This window comes from Phyllostomus hastatus, unplaced genomic scaffold (genome assembly GCF_019186645.2).
Source record: "Phyllostomus hastatus isolate PE091 unplaced genomic scaffold, TTU_PhHast_1.1 phas_contig_1263, whole genome shotgun sequence".
Classification (NCBI taxonomy): Eukaryota; Metazoa; Chordata; class Mammalia; order Chiroptera; family Phyllostomidae; genus Phyllostomus; species Phyllostomus hastatus.
Window position 1 is genome coordinate 5608 of NW_025333563.1, and position 21246 is coordinate 26853.

At 44.1% G+C, this 21246-nt stretch overlaps 1 gene segment (V, D, J or C); it reads left to right on the plus strand.

Moving 5' to 3' along the window:
* Positions 1 to 5691: 5691 nt before the first annotated feature.
* On the plus strand, positions 5692 to 9314 carry LOC123825118 (the record flags this gene model as incomplete). The annotated part of the segment is given in 3 exon segments: positions 5692 to 5779; positions 5866 to 6176; positions 9171 to 9314. Coding segments are annotated over 3 exon segments (501 nt in total), but the record flags the coding sequence as incomplete, so codon positions are not given.
* Between the last annotated feature and the right edge of the window lie 11932 nt (positions 9315 to 21246).

Here is a 21246-nt window from a genome sequence, read left to right on the forward strand (position 1 = left end):
ATCACAAACACAGAAGGATGGTCAAACATTTGTCATTTCATTGTGGAGTCCATTGAGGGCCATGCTGTCTTCAGCAACTCAGAAATGTCTGGTTCTCACCAGGTAAGGGGACTGGGCCTGGTTCTTATTTTTTCATTTCTGCTAAGACTCTGCTCATAGAAGGGTCATGGGTGGTTTCAATCTCCCACCTGTGTCATACTAGTGCAAATCTCTGGTTTCTATACAGATTTCTTCCATGTGTGCAGCAGCAGAGTGAGGGGTGAAATTTAACATGTCAGAGTCAAATATCAAAAACCACAGCCTGACTATTTATTCCACTGAACACCTAGGAAACATGACTGAGAACATGAGACTACCTTCCACCATGGGTAGAAAACAATTTTTGTCTCTAGAAAATGAGAATAATGGCTATATGTAAGCAACAAGGGGAAAGGGATAAATCATATGGATTTCTTAGTTCAAGGACTAGGGTAGAAACTTTCCACACTTCAAGGCTGACAGCTTGTTTTGAAGGACTTGGGTCCCCTTTTTACTTAAAAGATGAAAAGGTTCCGTAGGTTTATGGTCATGCTCAGTATAGGGAGCTCTACTGGAGTAGCCTTCCAACAGGATGGAATCATGATTTGATCCTTCCTTTGGCTTGTGTTTATGTTGCTCTAAAACCAACACAATAGAACCTGAGGCCCATGTGGCTGTGTTATGGGTTGGGGCCTTGAGACAAGCTTCACTCTTAGCATGGAACTCTCATGAATGGGATTAGGGACCTTATATTCAAGGACTGAGGATGCTCCCTTGTCCCATCCACCTTCTGAGACTACAGTGAACAAAAGTCTTATAGGAAGTGGATTCTTAGAAGACATCATATTTGCCAGTTTTGATTCCTGGAATGCCTGCCTTCTGATCAGTGAAAAATTTATGTCATTGGCCAAAGACCCTGTCCATGGTAAATTTGTATAGCACCCAGAGTGGGTTAGGACTTTAGTGTAACACGATCACCAGGTTTGACTCCCTGGAATTTTGAAGCTATAGTTGCAGCAAAGTTTTGCATGAGTTTCCTTTCAGTGATGTTCAAGGGCAGTTTTTCTCTGGTTTTTTTTTTATAGGCAATATTGCCTTGTCAAAAGTCATGGGAGGTTGTTAAATAGACATGATGAGAAGGAAGCATTAGAACTGGGCATTATACATGGATCCTTTTGTATATACTATGTCAGCAGGGAGCCAGGCACAGGTTTCATTGCAGGTAAAATTTGCAAATTCATAGTTCTTCCAATCACTATGTAACAGTGACATGTCCAGTGTATGATTGAATTTGTGTACATGAATGTAACTTGGGTATAGCATTGGCCAAGTGGGACTGAACATTTGTGTAGGTTTGTGTATTTTAACTAAGCATGCCATTTTTCAAACATCTCAGAGATTTTATACAATAATGACAGTGTGCCATTGGATTATAGTAACTCTTACCTGAATAATTACCAATGTGCTGTGTGCACCTCAGCCACTTGATGTGATACTTTTTAAGCCACTGGGGTAGGAGGGTGAAGAGTCTGAGCCCAAAGGGAGCCCCAGGCAGTCAAAATGCTCTACATGTGTTTGTTCCTTCTCCCCACTTGTTTTCTCCACAATGATGGACTTTCGGTGCACAGAGGCACAATAGGCAAGGATTCTGTCTTGAAAGAAGAAGAGAGCAGGCCTTGCAGTGCTCGCTGCCCTCAGCCAAGGAGGCTGATGATGTGGAGGAACTTCTCTCCATGTGCTTATACATAGACAATGTCAAAGACAGCATTTATTCCAAGATGAAAACCATAAAACACTGTGAATGTGGAATATCACTGTAAATCATATTGTATGAAACTTTCACATGGTAGAATACAGTAACAACAGTTACAACTCTACAGCACACAGAGTAACCAGCCTCTTATAAACCTTTCCACTGTCACAATGAGTGTGCTTTTCCCTCTAGTCAAGTGGGGACTGTTACCTAGGGACCTGCCTTATTTGGCACTAAGGGGAGGAGCATATGCAAATTGATATCAGCACCTGCAGGCAGACCTATATCTGTGGATGCCCCTGATACTCAGGGAGAGCAGGTGGAACCCCCAGGTCCCTGTAGTTTGCATCCACTGCTACAGTTAACCCCGAGAAAGCACCATGGAGTTTTAGCTGAGCTGGGCACTTGCTCTGATGCTTTTACATGGTAACATTACAGAGAAACTGGGGGATTCTGTGAGTATATGAGTGTGTCCACTGTTAGTGAAAATCTCTTGTCTTCAGGTGTCCTATGTGAGGTGCAGTTGGTGGAGTCAGGTGGGGGCCCAAGGCAGACTGGAGGGTCTCTGAGACTCTCCTGCAAAGGTTCTGGGTCTACATTCAGTGACTACTATATAAAATTGGTCTGCCAGACTACATGCAAGGGACTGTAGTGGATAGGGGTTATTAGAAAGAAAGTTAACAGTCACACAACAGAATATGCTGCATCTTTGGGAGGCAGATTTGCCATCTCAAGAGATGATTCCCAAAGCACTGCCTACCTGCACAGGAACAGCCTGAGAGCTGAGGACTCCACCCTGTTATTATTGTATGAAAGACATAGAGAGGGGAAGTTCCTGTGAGCCCAGGCACAAGCCTCCTTGCAGGTGTGTCTTTAAACACCAGGGGGTGCTCAGGGCCCACAGGTTCTGCAGGCACAGGGCACAAGAAAGTTAACTAAGGTTTTGCTTCATCTCTGTCAGGGAGCTTCCTCTTCAACTGACATTCAACATGTAGGTATCTAAGAAAGCATCCACCACAATGAGTCTAAAGTCATTGGTTCACCTCTATCTACATGTATTGGGCAGGTGTGTGTTGTGTCTGCCTTGGAATTCTTCCCTTAAAGAGCTCTGTCATGATGGTTGGTTTTGTGTTGGTTTGACTAGATCACAAGGTGCCCAAACATTTCGCTGATAGTGATTCATGGGTCTGCCCAAACGTATTTACAGGTGATCTTACCTTTGAAATGGTGGCTCAAAAAAGAAGATTGTTTGCCCCAATGAGGATGGGCACCCTTCACTCTACTAAGGTCCTGAGTGAAACAGTTGACGGGAAAATTAACCTATTCCTGCTTGTGCACTAGACTTTAGAGCTAGTACAGAGCTCTTTTTCTTCCCTGGGTACCCTGGTCTTCAGCCTTAAACCAGGCTGACTGACAGCAACAGCTCTCCTGGGTCGGCTGACTGAAACCACAGCTCATGGGCTTTGAGACATCCCATAGTCTGTACTATGAGCATCAATTCCATATAAATGTACATTCAATCATTCATCATTACACTAACAGGAAGATCACATTAATTCATGTCGTGTTAAATTTGCAAAGCTGTTACCTAACATTTGAGGTGCCCTAGACCTGTGAGGCCCATTGAAAACATCTAAAGCCCATGAGTACTCAGGAAAGATCACTGAGGATGAATGGAGAAGAACTCCATGCCGTCAGAGCTCACTGAGACAGCTTCAGCAGCTAAAGCTGATGACACAACACAGGGTTTGGGTACTCAGTGATTAATCCTGCAAGTGATTTTTCTCCAACTTGATTTTGCTCAATAGCAAACTGCAAATTTCCTTCATGTGGAAAAGCTCATGATGAACATTTACTGAAATGATAAATATTGATTCCACTCATAAGAGTACTGTTAATATTTTCTTAGAAAGAATGCTTTGCCCTGGCTGGCTTAGCTCAGTGGATTGAGCGCGGGCTGGGAACCAAAGTGTCCCAGGTTCGATTCCCAGCCAGGGTACATGCCTGGGTTGCAGGCCATAACCCCCAGCAACCGCACATTGATGTTTCTCTCTCTCTCTCTCTCTCTCTCTATCTCCCTCCCTTCCCTCTCTAAAAATAAATAAATACAATTTAAAAAAAATAAAAAAAAATAAAGAATGCTTTCTTGATGCAGGTTCCAATGTGAAAATACATTAGGACACCAAGATCGACCTGGAGGGTAAATATGCAGTGACTTAAGTGAGGTGGTGGCACACATAACTGAAACCTGCTTGTTAATCCACCACTGATCCAAGGTCCTAAGAAAATGGGAGCTTTTCAGGGTTCTCTGTGGGATACACTTGTGACATTACTCAGACAGAGAGAACTGAAAGAAGAGGTTCTTGGATGTCCCTGGGATGAAGGGAGAACTCAGTGCTTGCTGAGCTGCTGGTTTTAGAGAACTCAGAGCCCACATGGAAACATCACCTAAGCTTACCCATGGCCAGCCCTAGACAAAACCACTTTGGAAAGGAAGCCTGAGTAATGACAGTGGTATGTGATTACTAACCAGTGAGGCCTTGATCAGTGCAGGAATGTCCATTAGGGCTGAACCGAGAACCCAGTGCAGGAGGAAATGGTGGCTCCTGCAGTGAGTCTCAGAGGCAGCTATGGGCCCCTGTGCATTGAATAATCAGCCTGAATGCAGGATTCTGGGATCTGAGTTCCAAGAGTCAGGAGGTCAGAAGAGAAGATAACCATCAGACTGCAATATCAATAATTGACAAAATATCAGTGTGACCCTTAAAGAAAAGATCGCACTCACCTAGAAAGTCACACCCAGGCCTAGAATTCATGTGGGTTCACTGCCCATGTGCTAAACACAAGGGAGAAGGGAGGCCTGCAGTGCATTTCCTTGAAACTCATCTGGTCCCATGTGTCTCTGTGTGTCTGTGTGCGACTTATTGAGAATTAGAAGTGCAGTGGGTTAGGGTCACATGCATGGATCCTCAGATAGAAATTTAAAACAGAGGAACATGAGCAGCTTAGAGGCCCCCAATGTCCCTGCGAGCTTCTGAGGATAGTGATGTTAGCTGTGTTAGTGCATCTGGCATCAGCAGGGAAGGGTTCCTGGGTGGCTTCATAGAATATGGGCCAGGAATCCCTGCAGAATTACTGGGGTTTAATAAGGCCACTTCTCATTGAAGCACTGGTGTCCTTAAGGGAACATCCTGAAGTCAGGGCACAGACCTTCATTCCAGACTGGAGATCAGACTTGAGAGGTTCATGCCATGTGAGCCAAGACTTGACCCTCCCCAAAGAACAGGCTGTGCCACAGGGGGTGCATGGGACTTACAGGCTCAGAGCTGCTGCCCCAGGAGCAGGTGAAAAGAGAGCTGGGGGTATTTCCTGTGAGGGCCTGGGTCTTCCTCTTTCCATAGAAACATCTAAAGTAAGAGGTGGGTATGGTGACTGTAAAGATCCTATTATATCAGCATTTACCAAACTCAATAATATATGACAACTACAGTAACAGGGTATTTCTAAGGCTTCTTTATACATGAGTAGTAAGAAATAGAAAATAAGGGTGGCTTTATTAACACACTAATGCAGCATTTTGGAGACACACACTGATCCAGCAATAAGACATTCATGTATGAAGGCCAGAACAGGTCCAAATGGTCTGTGGGTAATCCAAAGGTGGTTCACAATGAGGAGCATGTCCTGTGTGGGACTGTTTCTCAGTGGGAGGAGCAATGTCAGCACAGAGCTCAGGGACTGGGCAGGGAACACATTGTCCCTCTGATTCCCTTTAAATGTGGTCCCTGTGTCTTCTATCATCTCTCAGGTGGAGACAAATATGCAAATATTGTATAACTGCCTCAAGAATATGCAAATGAGAAAAAGTAGACTAGGTTAAATGTGGGTCTGTCTGTGCCCTGAGAGCATCTATCCCAGCCACACCCTCCCCTACAGAAGTCCTGACAGCACAGCCCCTCACCATGGACTGGAGCTGGAGAGTCCTCTTCCTGGTGGCAGTGGCTACAGGCAAGGGGTTCCTAAGTCCCTGGGTTGAGGAAGGGAACAGGGATGGCCAAGGAGGATATCCACTCATTGATGTCTCCTCTCCACAGGTGTCCACAGCCAGGTGCAGCTGGTGCAGTCTGGGGCTGAGGTGAGGAAGCCTGGGGCCTCAGTGAAGGTCTCCTGCAAGGCTTCTGGATACACCTTCACTAGTAATGCGATGAACTGGGTACGGCAGGCCCCAGCAGGAGCTCTGCAATATGTGGGCTGGATCAATACAAACACTGGGAAACCCACATATGCTCAGGGCTTCTCAGAACGCTTTGTGTTCTCCATGGATGTCTCTGTCAGCACTGCCTATATGCAGATCAATGGCCTGAAGTCTGAGGACACAGCTGTGTATTACTGTGCGAGAGACACAGTGTGACAACGCACTTCCTGAGTGTGTCAAAAACCTTGAAGGGTGGGACAGCTGGGCTGGTCTGGAAAAAGGACAGGGTGATGAGCCTGCTGACTTCCTCACACACAATCAGGAACCTGAGAGGAGGGCTGATGCTGCCAGGGGCACATCAGGAACTCAGAGAAGGTTCCAGACACCAGATACACTGAGGGAAAGAGGCAGGGAGAAATGCTTCTGAGAGGGGCCCTCTCATTCAGTGTGATTCTGCAGGGCACTTCAGAACCTCCTCATTCTCTAAATGAAAACTATTCATCAAGACCCCATCAGGAAATCACTGGTCTGGATCAGATTTTGGGATTTGGACTGTAGTACCTAGCCCATTCTACAACAACCCCTATTTCTAATAAATACAATTGTACTTGAGGAAATGTAAGCACATGGAAACCAAAGATGATTTTTTCATGTCCTTGACTGTGGCCCAGCACCACAGAGATGACATTTTGGAAGTAAATTTGAGGGTTGACAAATATTCCAGGTTCCAGCAAAGTCTATGCCATGACAGTGTCCTTCCAATCCTTCCTGAGGATGAGATCCAAAGAAAACTCCTCACCTGAGATCACAACCCTGCAAGTGACCCTGTTCTTAAGCAGTGCTGATGTATGTCATAAAAATCAGATATCAGGGGAGAGACAACCTTGACAGTGGGAGATCTTCATTCAGTCTGTACTATGTTCCTATGGCAACTGAATCAATTATTCCATGTTTGTGTTACAATCTATGCAGTCTGGAGGTTGGTACATTTAATCCCTTCACTGAACAAAGATCAAGGTGGTGTCAGGACCACTTGGTAGAGCCTCCAGAGGCTCTACCACAGTGCTGTGACCTGAAAACAACTATCACCCCAAATTCATATGTTGAAGTTCTGATCGTCAACGAGGATCGTTATTAAGAGGTGAGATTTTGAGAGATGCTTAGGTCATGAGAGTGCCCCAGGAAGGGAGTTAGTGCCTTTGTCAATGAGCTCAGAGAGCTGACTCAGCTTTCCACAATGTGAAGACCCAGGAAGAATCTGCCTTATGTCAACCAAAAAGAGGGTCCTCTCCAGAAGGCACCAACCTGGTGTAACCAAATGCAGGTTCAGCTGTCTGTCACTTCAAATGGAAATACTCAAGATAAAGGTGTTGATGTAAAGAAGAGAGGTTTTATTCAGGGGCTGGCAAGCTGGAAGATGAGTGATTCTCTACTCAGAGGCCATGTTAAAATTTCAGTGCAGGGAGGGGATTTTGTAAAGGGGGAGAAAGACAAGGACAATGAAGAGAGCATGGGAGACTGTGGATGTACTGGCAGTGACCTGTTAGACCAAACATGGGCCTTTACTGTCAGAATCCTGGAGCTGTTTGGTGCCAGCCAGTGTCCTGTAGTTTAGAGATCTGTGTCACCCTGAAACATGGTCAAGGCCATTTCTTCTACAAGCCAGACTGGAAATGCTGGTGCTTGCAATTTGCTTACAAAGAAACCATCAGTATGAATTTTACAAGTTTCTTAGTGCATCTTATTCTAATTCCATTTAGTGGAAAGTCACAGCAGTATAAAGTTTTCATGTCCTATTTATCACTGCTGTCAACTATTTCTCCATATCTATGAAGACAGTGATGTTCTCTGATTCTTCTGGGGAATGAAAATCCTGAGCCTATTGTAAACCAAAGTCTCATTAGTTAAAAGAAGATACATTTTTAGAGGTGGCTTTTGAGCATATTCTCTTTTCCTTGCATGGGGAAGACAAGTCATAAAGAGCTTCAAAACAAAAAGACACTCATTAAAAGGAAAAGAACGGTTAAACTTAAATTCAAAATTCCTCCTAATATGGAGGTTAGTCCACGTGGAATTTGTGAAAGTAGATTAATCCAATTTCCAGGTTTCTCAAGGAGAGGAGTGTGATGTTTCACATTTTGTTTGCATCAGGCAGCCTGCTGCTTGATTTAGGGGATGCTTGTTTCCATCTGAGCTGAGGTGTCAATGTAAGAACAACAAGAGGGGTTCACTGTTATGGAAACTCCTGCTTTTTCTGCTAGTATGTAGCCTAAGACAACTTAGTAAGACAAATTATGTAAGACAACTCCAGCTATAGAGTGTGGAGATTTCTGAATATTAGAAAGTTAGTTGTCCATTTTATTAGCTATAGTGGTTTAAATTGTGGAGAGATTCTGAAGCACTAACTTATGTGCAGCTGGTCCCCACCAGGGTAATATAGTACATGATAGAAATATTCACTGTCTGGCATTTCACCAGGGAAATCTCAGCCCATTTAGGTGAGTGTTGATTGATCACACTGTAGTCCAAAGTACCCAAACCATTTTACGTACTTGCTTGTAGATTTCCGGAGAGAACAGGTCTCCACTCTATGCCCCTGAACAGGATAATGGAATCTGGAGTTGTAGGGCATAATCCAGTGGGGCCTGAGAGAAAGCTGTTCCCTTTTAAGGGAAAATGTTTCTAGGTTTGGCAATTTACAGAACAAGACCAGTTCCAGCAGAAGGATGGGGCATTCATGGCAGTAGAGAAAGTAGTTTGATAACTATAATCTCTGAGTTGGCATTTCAATGGTTTTAGATATGCTTGCCCCTGTATTTGTCTTGTTGCCCCTATGACCAAGACTGGGTTGTTTTAGTAATTTTGGTGTTTGATACATAGTTCATGGATGCCAAGTGTATCTCTGGATCCTGTACAGAAATAATGATGGTTTGGGGTGTGTCTACAGAAGCCTCTGGGCCCTCACATCCATTATCCTAGTCAACTTGCCTGTTCAGCATCTGCCTATGTGCAACTTTTTACTCACTTGTCTTCACATGCCTGCTGTCAGAAAACTGAGATGTCTGTCTTGGTGGTCATTGATACCTGACCTATCATTGTTTTTTTTTTTTCTGTTACCATTCCTGACCTTTCATTCTTGCTGTGATTTTGTCTTATTGCTTATACTATTTTCTGCTCACGGATTTTGCTTCTGAATCCTTTTAGGGAATAATGGCACTGGATGATTCCTACAACTGCAACTACTTCCTGCTGAAATGTGATGCCATTGTCCTTCAGAGCCAAGAGCACCTTGCTCTCAGTCAGAGGGGAGATGAGGCCAGGTCACGGATGAAGGTGCAGATGGTGCCTGTAACTGGTGCTCCCTGAGTAGGAGTAGGGCTTTGGGATGTAGGAGTCAAATTGTGTAATCTCAATATTATTGAAGAATCCAGAAAAAGTAGTGTCTACATATGTTTAAAGTTACAAAAATTAAAGGCAATTCACTGAACTAGTTTATTGTCCACAATTGTGTAGTACAGAGTGTATTGAAACATATTTTATCTACTTAGAATCATAGTCATTTTAATCAAAAAGCCAAATTAAGACAAATTAATTCACAGTTAAGTTCAGTCTCAATAGGCCCTGATTATTTGCTTAAACATAGCAGGAATAGAAATCAATTATGCAATGTGTATTAAATGTGCTTTGCTGGGCTTTTATAAGAAATTGCCAAGATGAGATTTAATCAGCCCCATAAAGCAGTGAAGTCAAGCCACATACATGGTTGCTATTAGGTTTTTCCTGCAGAGCCTGTAACTTTGGGTGAGTTCCTTAAGTTCTTGAATCTTCCAAAATGTCCTGAACTATCCCCTGCCATCTCCCAGGAGAGAAACCCTCACTCCTTTCCTGGATAGACTGTCATGAACCTATTGAATAAGCAAGATACCAGGTCATTTCTCCAAGAAGCTTTCATTGTCTTAGAAGTCATCCCATAGTCCTTAAAGCTTTTGCTGACATTGAGAGCTTAGGCAGGTCTCTCAGACATGGCATTTCAGTCAAATACTTGGTTAATAGAACCATAATTGGAAAATGGCTTTATGTGTCCTGTTTTCATAAATCAGGTTCCTGCTTGATTTATTCAAACTAATATATTGCCATGAAAACAATAATATATATTAATTAATATTGTCTAAATTCCAGAGGGACCAAAACAGAGGACATATAAATGCCTCAATATTTCTTTTTAAAATACAACTTACCAACATGTTTTAGGAAAAATTCAAGTCTTTTATGTCTGAAAAACAGCATGATTAAAATATAATACACCACATAATCAAAATGAAATTCACAAGTCTCATGATCTTATCAATAGATGCTGAAAAACCATTTGATAAAGTCCAGCTCCCATTCCTGGTAAAAACGCTCATCAAACCCTGGCTGGTGTATTTCAGTGGATTGATCACCAGCCTGTGGACAAAAGAGTCACATGTTTGATTCCTAGCCAGGGCACATGCCTGGTTTGGGGGCCAGGTCCCTAGTAGGGAGCACACAGGAGGCAACCATACATTGATGTCTCTATCCCTCTTTCTCTCTCCATCCTCCTCTGTCTAAAAATAAATACATAAAATATGTTTTTAAAAACTCAGCAAAATGGGAACAGAGTAAGAATTCCTTTACATAGCAAAGGCTACCCAAGAAGTATTCAAAGTGATCAATAGCAAGGGCCTACAACATAGATTACTCTATCTATAAAACCTACCATTTAGAATTGAAGGGCAGATAAAATTCTTCCCAGACAAGGTGAAGCTAAAGAATATCATCATTATCAAGCCAATATTACATGAAAGGTTAAAGGGATTTATTGACGTGGGAAAAATATCAAAACTATGAACATGTATATGGCATAAAAAGGGCCATATACAAGGAAACAACAACCAACACCACATTCAATGGGCAAAAACTAAAAGGTCTCCCCTTAAGATCAGGAATGAGACAAGGTTGTCCAATTTTTCAACTTTTTTTAAAAAATATATTTTATGTATTTATGTTTTTGACAGAGAATAAGGGAGGAAGAAAGAAAAGGAGAGAAATGAGGACATATGAAGCAAACATTGGTTTGTGTCCTCTCACATGCCCCCAACTGGGGACCTGGCCTGCAACCCAGGCATGTGCCCTGACTGGGAATTGAACCAGCATCCTGTCATTTTGCAAGCCATCACTCAATCCACCAAGCCACACCAACCAGGGCATGCTTTTGTCATTCTTATTCAACATAGTACTGGAAGATTTAATAACAAATTTCCTACAAGAAAAAGAAATAACAGGCATCCAAATTTGAAAGGAGTAAAAATGTCAGTAAGTGAAGGTTATTTTAAGGGTGTGTAGCAGACCCCTGGGCAGGGTGAGTCACCCTGCGGATCTGTCCCAGATGTCCAGTATATAGGCATTTGAATGACAATGTCCCCTGGGCAGGGATGGCTACTTGGGCAACACAAAGTCTAGGAGGTATTTTTTATTTTATTTTATTTTATTTCAGAGAATAAATTCATTTATTTTCAGAGAAAGGGAAAGAGAGGAAGAAAGAGAGGGAGAAAAACATCCTGTGTGACAGATACATTGATCAGTTGCCCCTCACATGCCCCCAACTGGGGGTCTCACCCACAACCCAGGCATTTGCCCTGACTGGGAATGGAATTGGCAACCTCTTGGTTCTCAAGCCAGCACTCAACCCAGTGAGCCACATCAGCCAGGATGAAATTCTGGGAGATTTATGGTCCTTGTTTCTAGGAAAAACTCAAGGCAGAGGGGAATAGTAGTGAGGATTCAACTAGTTTCCAGAAGGATGCCAGAGGCTACACCCCAGGTGATTCCCATAATAAGACACTCATGGTCAGGTACTCAGTTGGCAATGCACACATTGTTTGGTCCAGCACATCAGTGGCTTGGGTTCTCCATGGCCCAGTACATTCTAATGCCCAGAGAGAGGATTACACACACCCAGACCTGGGATCAAAACTCCAAACTTTGGTTACAGAACAACACTCCAACCAACTGAGTCAAAGTGGCCAAGACATGGGAGCAATTGTTACCAGGCATGTGCTTTTGGACAACTCACACTATGGGAACATGTTCCTCATGTCAGTGCCCAAACCCAGAGCTCCGTATACAGTAGGAGGACATGCAAATAGGGCCAGTCTGCTCATGAAAAGATGGAGCCTACTTGCATGTTGTCCAGGTTAACCCACCCATGACCCTGCTGCTTTGAGACAGGAGCCCATCACAGGATTATTAGGTAATCCCACTCTCCACTCAGGACAGAACACAGACCACTCACCATGGAATCTGGGCTCATCTGGGTTTTTCTTGTTGCTATTTTAAGAGCTAATTTATGAATAAGGAGGCACTGAATGTATGAGTGGACATGACTGAGAGAAACAGGGAATGAGGGACAGTTTCCTGATCTGCCATCTTTGTGATTGTTGGTGTTCACTGTGATGGTGGGGTCTGGAGAAGGTTTGATGCAGCCTGGGTGGGTCCCTAAGCTTCTGTTGCACAACCACTGGATTCATCTTCAGTAGATACAATATGAGCTGTGTCTGTCAGCATGGTGGAAGGGGCTGGAGTGGGTTTGTAGAATCAACACTAGTGGAAATACTACATACTATGCCGACTCTGTGAAAGGCCGATTCACCACCTCCAGAGTCCATGTGAAGAACAAGCTCTACCTGCAAGTGAACATCCTGAGACCTGAGGACATGGCCATGCATTACTGTGTGACATGCACAGTGAGGGGGAGTTAGCATGAGACCTGACACAAACGTACCTGTGGGGTACAGGGAGGCTGGACTGCATAGGGCACTCAGGACACAGGAGTGTTTCTGGAGCAATGCACACGGAGATTAAGTCTTATTTTCATCTCTGGCCCAAGAGCTCCCTCTCCATCTCATATTCAATATGTAGATACCTAACAAAGGGATCACCATGATTCATCTAAAGTGGTTGCTTCTCCATATACATATATTGAACAGACTCATATTACAAGAATCTGAGAAACTCTTCCCCTAAATATCTCTGTTATGTCTGTTGAGTTTTGTGATAGTTTAAGTAGATGACAAGGTGCCAAAACATTTCCTGGAAAGCCATCCCTGGGTCTTCGTGAACTTAACTTTGAATTGCTGGTGCAGTAAAGCAGATTGTTCTCAGTGTGTCTGGGCACCCTCTATTCCACTGAATGACTGACTGGAACAAACAGTGAAGGAGGGAACACTAAGCCCTTCCTACCCATGTGCTGGACACTGGAGCTGGGGCACGGGTCTTCACCTGTACTGTACAACCTGGTACTCAGCCTTTAAATCAGGCTGAGGTATGACAGCAGCTCTCCTGTGTCTGCTGCCAGTCACGGCAGCTAATCCAAATTTGGGAGGTCTCACTATCCAGAATATGAGCATCAACTCCTTGTAAATGTAAATGTAAATGTAAATGTAAATGCAAATGTAAATGCAAATGTAAACATGCATATGGCATTTTTGTTTGTCTCTCTGGAGGACCATTAGCTATGCTGTGTAAAGAAGAGGGCATGCAGATTTGCTCTTCTCAGGAAATGATTCCAGTAGAGCCCCCTCATGTGCTTACTGGAAACAGCACTGGGCACTCAGTGAACATGAGGGAGGATCCCATTAATGTCATACTACAAACTGCAAAGCTGTTTCCTAATATCCCCTGTGTTTTAGTCTGTTGATGACTATTGAAAATCCAGGAGCCTTGTGATGACTCAGAGATCACTGAGGGTGGAATGAGCAACACTGTGTGGCATCAGAGCTCACTGTGACAGCATCAGCAGACTAAGCTGATGACAAGCCAAGGACATGAGTCCTCAGTGATTGATCTTGCAGATGATTTTTCTCCATATTGACCTCAGACAATATCCAACTGCAGCCTGCCTTCATGTGGGAAGATTCATGATGTACATAGACTGAAACAAGCAAAAATCCAAAAGGAATTTATTTGACTAATCAGATGATTGTGAGCATTTTCCAAGAAGGATGTTGTTGATACAGGTGCCAAGGGTAGTAATACATGATAATGACAAGATCAATGTAGGAGGTGACTATGCAGTGACTCTGATGACTTGGTGGCACATAGAACTGACACATCCTTGATCAATCTAGCACAGATGCAATGTACTCCAAAAATGGGGACTTTCTCTTACTCTCCTAGGTAGGAACCACCTGTGACACCTCCCCAGCCAGTGAAAACTAGAAAAGATGCTTGTGTCTGTCGCTGGAACTAGGTGAGAATCCAGCGCCTCCTGGGCTGATGGATTTGGAGGACATGGAGTCCCACACGTGGAACATCATACAGCTCCTCCATGACCAACCCTAGAGAGACCAGTTTGGAAAGGGAGACTGAGTAATGACCAGAAGGGCTTTAGTTCTCACCTGTTTTGCCTTGATCAGTGAAGGGATATCAATGAGGGTGAAACTAGAAACCCAGATGGAGGAGGAGATGGTGATTCCTGCAGCCCCTGACAGCTGCAGCTGTGGGTCACTGAGCAGTGGTTCTATCTCCACATGGGATGCCTGGGTCTGAGGTACACACGGCAGATGGTAGAAGAGAAGACAACCGGCACGATAGAGAATCAAGGACGGGTGAAAACCCAGGGTGTCCCTTACAGAGTTGACTTCACTCACCTAACAAGACTCACTGAGGTCTAGAACCCATGTGGAGGCCCAGCCCATGTGGTAGGAACAGGAGAGAAAGGAGACTTCAAGAACATTGCCATGAAAACCATCTGTGTGTGTGTGTGTGTGTGTGTGTGTGTGTGTGTGTGTGTGTGTGTGTGTGTGAGAGAGAGAGAGAGAGAGAGAGAGAGAGAGAGAGAGAGAGAGAGAGAGAGAGAGAATTGATAATTGAGTGATAGAGACGTGCCTGGATTAGGGCCACATTCAGGACCCTCAGATGGGACCTTCAAATGGAGGAATCTGAGGACACCCGAGGCCTCCAAAGGCCCCGCGAACTTCCAGACTCAGAAGCATTGGCAGTTTTAGTGCATCAGGCAAATGCAAGAAAGGGGCTCCCTGGTGTCTCATAGAGCCCTTGTTTGGAGGTTCCCTGCAGAGTCACTGGGGTTAGTAAGGTCATTTTTGTGTCTGGAGATGGCACAGCACATGGTGTGCCTGTGGGAGCACCCTGAAGTGAGGGCACTGTCTTCAGTTCTCAGCTAGTGCCAATGAGATGCCCATGCCCTGTGATTCCCAGACAGAACCCACCCAAGCAGGGCTCAGACTGGGCAGCAGAGGGTGTGTAGAACCCACAAGTTCAGGGCTGCTGCCACAGGATCAGGTGCAGGGGGAGCTAGGGAAGGATTTCCTCTGAGGTCCTGCATCCTCCTCTTTCCATATAAAACACCTAAAGTAGAGTTGGACATGAGGTGACTGTAAATACCCTATTCCATCAGAGAATTAATGAAGTTATAAGGCATGAGGACCTCAGCCAATAAGGGCACTTCTATGGCTTCTTTATATCTCACTTGTAAGGAGCTGGGCACGGATTATTTTATTAATTCACTAGGTGGAGAATTTTGGAGACTCACTGGCCCGATTAAAAAAAAACAAAACAAAACAAAACAAAACAAACAAACAAACAAACAAAAAACATTCCTCTACCAAGGCCAGACTGGCCCAGGTGTCTCTGTGTCATTCAAAGTTGCATTCACAATGAGGAGAATGTTCTTTGGGGCCTTGTGCCTCAGGGGAATGAACTATTTTTTTTTTTACAGAACTTAAGGAACTGGCAGGGGACAAGTATCCTCACACAGGAATTAGCACTAGGTCCATCAGACTCCCAGTGAATGTGGTCTCTTTGTCCTCCAACTCTCTCAGGTGGGGTCAAGACTTTAGCTATGAAACACTCCACCTCATGGATATGCAGAGAAGAGAGGCAGACTAGGTTGAATATGAGTGTGCTTGGGCCCTGAGAGTATCACCTACAGTCACACCCTCCTCTACAGATGTCCTAATGGCAAAGCCCCCCACCATGGACTATAGCTGGAAAGTCCTCTTTCTGGTGGCAGTGGCTATAGGTAAGAAGCTCTCCAGTCTCTGGGTTGACGAGGTGACAAAGGACAGTCAAGGTGCATTTTCACAAACTTTTTTTTCCTTTCCACGGGTGACTCATCCCAGGTGCAACTGGCACAGTCTGGGGCTGAGGTGAGGAAGCCTGGGGCCTCAGTGAATGTCTCCTGAATGGCTTCTGGATACACCTTCACAGGGTACTGGATGCAATGGGTGCAAAAGCCTCCAGGACAAGGGCTTGATTGGATGGGGAAAATCACCCCGGTGATAGTGAAAGAAAGTACACACAGAAGTTCCAGGGCAGAGTCACCATGCCTACATGCATGTCCATGAGCACAGCCTACATGGGGCTGAGCAGTCTCAAAGCCAAGGACTTGGCTATGTTTTATTGTGTGAGAGACAGTGTGATGACCCACATGCTGAGCATGTCACAGACCGTGATGGTAGGGGTAGTTTGGCTGAGCAGAGGAGATGGCAGGGTGATGGACCTCCTGATTTCCTCACACACAGGTAGGATCTGAGACCAGGACTGATGCTGCCACAGACACATCAGAAATTCAGGGGTTTCAAGAGACCAGATACACAGCAGGGAAGAGGCAGGGAAGGTGCTACAGAAAGGGCTCCTGTTATTTGTCGTCATTGTACAGGGGGCACATTTGAAGCCTCCTTCTCCTCTGAAATAAGTGTTTCATTGAGGTGCCATCTGGGAATCCTTGGTCAGTGTTGTTGGGTATTTGGACAAGGTGATGTCAAGCATTTTCTAAGACATTCACTTATTTCTTAAAATTGGAATTGTGCTTGGGGAAAAGTAAGTACATGAAAGTAAAGGATAATTTCTATGTTTTTGTCTCTTGTGCAGCATCACACACATGGCATTCTGGCAGCAAATCCAAGATCCAGCACAGTCTGTGACATCACAGCTTTCTTTCAGCCCTCCCTCATGGTGAGATCCTGTGGATTATCCTCACCTGAAATCAAAGGCCTGTGAGCGCCCCTGTCTCTGAGCTAGTAATGATGGCATCACACAGACAGGAGCATCATAGGGACACCCTTGTCAATGGAAGACCCAAATCCATCCTGTAATGTCTTCCTGTGTCAACTGAAACAATTATCACATGCCTGGCATTGCAATCTACACACATTTTTCTTGTACATTCTGGAGGTCATTGTGAAAGTGTCAGTTCATACCAGCTTCACTCACCATCCATGGAAATTCATCTGCATGTATGGGGTACTGTTTTCCATTTTGCACATCTGTACTAGGAGTACATCAGGTTCAAGTTCAGAGGATGCCCATTATGTGATAAATTCCCATGGGTCACATGCAGACATGAATAGAGACTGTGGTAGAGAGGAGATGGTTATTATGAAATTAACTGTCAAATAATCAGGGCACTCCATTATACCCACTACCTTGTTTCCTGATAACAGCTGTGTTGAACATCCATGTAAACACAGATACTAATAGAGAGCATTAGGCTGAACCCACAATGATGACCAGTTTAACATAACGTCAGATCCACCCACTCCAGTAATGGGAGGTTAATTGAATGATTTATTAATTCTGTAATCAGTGGATAAAGAAAATAATGCTCTTCATATCAATTATTATTTTATTTATATCTGTTATTTTCTCTTAGTGGTTTGCAGCAAGGTTTTCCATAATCTGATTCGTAAAATTTAAACATATCAACTCTCCAATTTCTACATAAATATTCACCTAAGCACCTGTACTTATGACCATGTTTCTTCTGCATCCCAAATGTGTGAACCTACTTTTCCCAGAGTCCAGGGAATGAAAACAAAAGTGAGGCAGTGAACATGCTGCATATGCAGCACCAAACTTCACTAAAGAAACATGTTCCAGGCCACACTGCCCACTTCTGGGAAGGGTTCCCACTTCTGTCTCCAAAAGAACCACACAGATCCTCCATCTCCTCCAACACTGTCCATGAGCTCTGGGGTCACACTGTCTCCTTAGTTCATAGTCTGATCACTTTGTCGAGGAAATAGGACAGATGGAACTTCCCATGACAAGACCAGAGACCTCTTTGAATTTGAATGCTCCCTATGATCGTGTGCACTGAATTTCCTTGGGGTGTGCATTACTGCTGACTTTCAAAGGCATCTCGTATTTAAAAACCTCTCCTTTATGAAAATTCACTCTTCTCCGTCATGCACAGATCTCATGGACCAGTACAGGCTCAAATGTGGGGAGTAACTGGTAATATACATGTGCCCTTAGATATGTCACAGTTTGGGACTATGTCCTTCATGTCAACATCCAGCCCCTGAGCTCCCTATATAGTAAGAGGGCATGCAAATAGGGTCCCTCTGCACATGAAAAGCAGCCCAGCTCTGACCCTGCAGCTCTGAGACAGGAGCCTGGCCCTGGATTCCCAGCTGTGCCTGGAGTCTTGTCAGGACAGAACACAGACCTCTCACCATGGAGTTTGGGCTCAGCTGGGTTTTCCTTGTTGCTGTTTTGACAGGTAATCTCTAGAGAATGGGAGACACTGAGTATGTGAGTGGATGCATTTGAAAGATAAAATGGATGAGCAAGTGTTCCCTGACCTTGTTTCTTTGTGTTTGCAGGTGTCCAGTGTGAAGTGTAGCTGGTCGAGTCTGGGGGAGGCTTGGTGAAGCCTGGGGGGACCCTGAGACTCTCCTATGCAGCCTCTGGATTCACCTTTAGTAGCTATGAAATGAACTTGGTCCACCAGGCTCTGGGGAAGGGGCTGGAGTGGCTTGCATACATTACTGAGAGTGGTGGTAATGCATACTATACCAACTCTGTGAAGGGCCAATTCATCTCCAGAGACAATGGCAAAAATATGCTCTACCTGCAAATGAACAACCTGAGAGCTGAGGACATGGCTGTGTATTACTGTGTGAGTGACGCAGTGAGGGGAAGTCATTGTGAGCCCAGAGACACCTCTCCCTGAAGGAGACAAGCAGGCTGGGTGGCAGGGGACACTCAGGACACCAGGAGGTGCTCAGGGCACACTGAGTACTGGGTTCAGTTTAGGAACGGCTGCAAATGTACATTAACTGTTGGTTTCCTGGCAGGTGTGTGGTCAATTCTGCACACAGCAGTTTCTCTCAGGAAGCCTGACTTCCTTCATGATTCTGTGCTGACATCTTAACTATGTGAATTGCAGAGGCTTGCTGTAATAGGAGAAAAGAAAGTGTCACAACAGGAATCAAAATAGAAAGCCATGCACAGGAGGCAGAAAGTCACAACAATTACTTAATGTTATCATAATGAATCATAGTTGAATCATCAAATCTTCATGACCCATATCAGTTAAATCCAACCAAGCATTCTGCTGGAGTGAACAGTGCACCCCAACCCCACACAGCTCAGAGTCCAAGCCAGCCAGCAGCAGACACATGCATGCTGAGCAGTGGACAAAAAGGTATATGAGTCCAATGACAGAGGAAAAGTGATCTGGGGGAGATGGTATTGACCTGACTCCATGTTCATGATGACCAATAGCAGTTGACATGTAGATATAGAGTTACCCCCATCTTAACTCGGTACAAGTGTCCAAGATGATGATGTCACACACACACAAAGGGACTATGAAATAGTTTGTCACTTCACTGTGGAGTATGTTGAGAGCAGAGAAGAATTTTCAAAAAGTCAGGTATGGCTGTTTCACGTCAGGTAAGGATTCTCAGTCTGGTTCTTCTTTTTCATCCCTGATAAGGGTGAAGAGGCACCTGCTCACTGGAAGAGTTTGTGTGATTTTAATCTCCCACCTGCATGGAACTAGAAAGAATCACCACTTTCTCTATATATTCCCCACCTGTGTACAAGAGGAGAGAGAGGGATGAATCTTAACATGTCAGTATCCAACATGAAAAAATTGATCCTTACTTATTATCCCATTGAACTCCTAGGAATCATGAGTGAGAACATGAAGCAAACAACCATTATGGGCAGAAAACAAATTTAACCCCTAGAAAATGAGAATAATTGTTATCTGTAAGCAAAACGAGGAAACAATAATAAATTACATGGGCATTTTAGCTCAAAATTTAGGCTAGACCATGTTCACTACTCAAAGTATTCAGCTCGCTCTTAAGGACTTGCATCCCTTTTCTGCTTCTAAACATGAGAAGTTTCCATGAGACTATAGGGATCCTCAGTTTTGGGAGGTCTGCTGAAGTAGCCTTTCCACTAGATGGAAACACGATTTGATTCCTTTGGTGTTCCTACAAATGACTGTGCCACTCAAAAATTCACACATTAAAATTTGAGACTCATGTTATGGTGTTAGAATGCCTAGCTTCAGTAGAAGAGTTGGTCCCAGGGTGGAGCTCTGATGAATGGAGTCAGGACCTTCATGAGAAAGGGCTGAGGAAGCTGCCTTGCCCCATCTATCCTCTGAGATTAGAGGAAACGGCCATCTAGGAAGGAGAATCTCACCAGTCACCTAAATGGTCAGCATCTATTCTTGGATTTTTCACATCCAGATCTGTGAGAAATAGATTTATTTTGTTGGCCAATGTCCCAGTCCACAGTCCTTTGTTACAGCAACCAGAATGATTTAGCACTGTAGTGTAACATGACTACATGGGTTGAATATCTAGAGTTTCACTGTTGTTTGTGTTGTAAAAGGTATCTCACGGGTGTTCTTCCAGCAGTGTTCCAGGTCAGTTTTTCTCTATTATTTTCTTCCACAGATAAAATGTTCTGATTAAACATTATGGGAGGCTCCTAAACAATGTAGCATGAAGGCAGCATTAGATGTGAGCTTAATCCATGAACCCTTTCAGTATTTGCCACATCAACATAGAGTGAGGTCCAGGTTGCACTGGAGGTGAAATCCATTGTTTACCCAGTCACCATGCCACAGGGACATGACTGATGTGTTCTTGAGAGCATGGACAGGAACAACACTCAGGAGGTGGATTGGCCAAGGATATTAAAGGGTTCACTTAGGTTTTATCATTTTAACTAAGCATACCATGTTTTTAAATTTATGAGATATTGTATATAATAATGACAGTGTGGCATCTGGATCATAGTACCCCATTGCATATTAATGGTTGTTGTGTGTTCTGCTGTTCAGTCACTTGAGGTGACTGTCTGTTCGTCATTGGGGGCAAAGAGGGGGCAGGCTAAGCACAGAGTATGCCCAGGGCAGTTAAGACACACTACATGTGTTTTTTTATTTTTTTTCCATTATCTGACTCCCTTTCTCCATACTGATAGACTC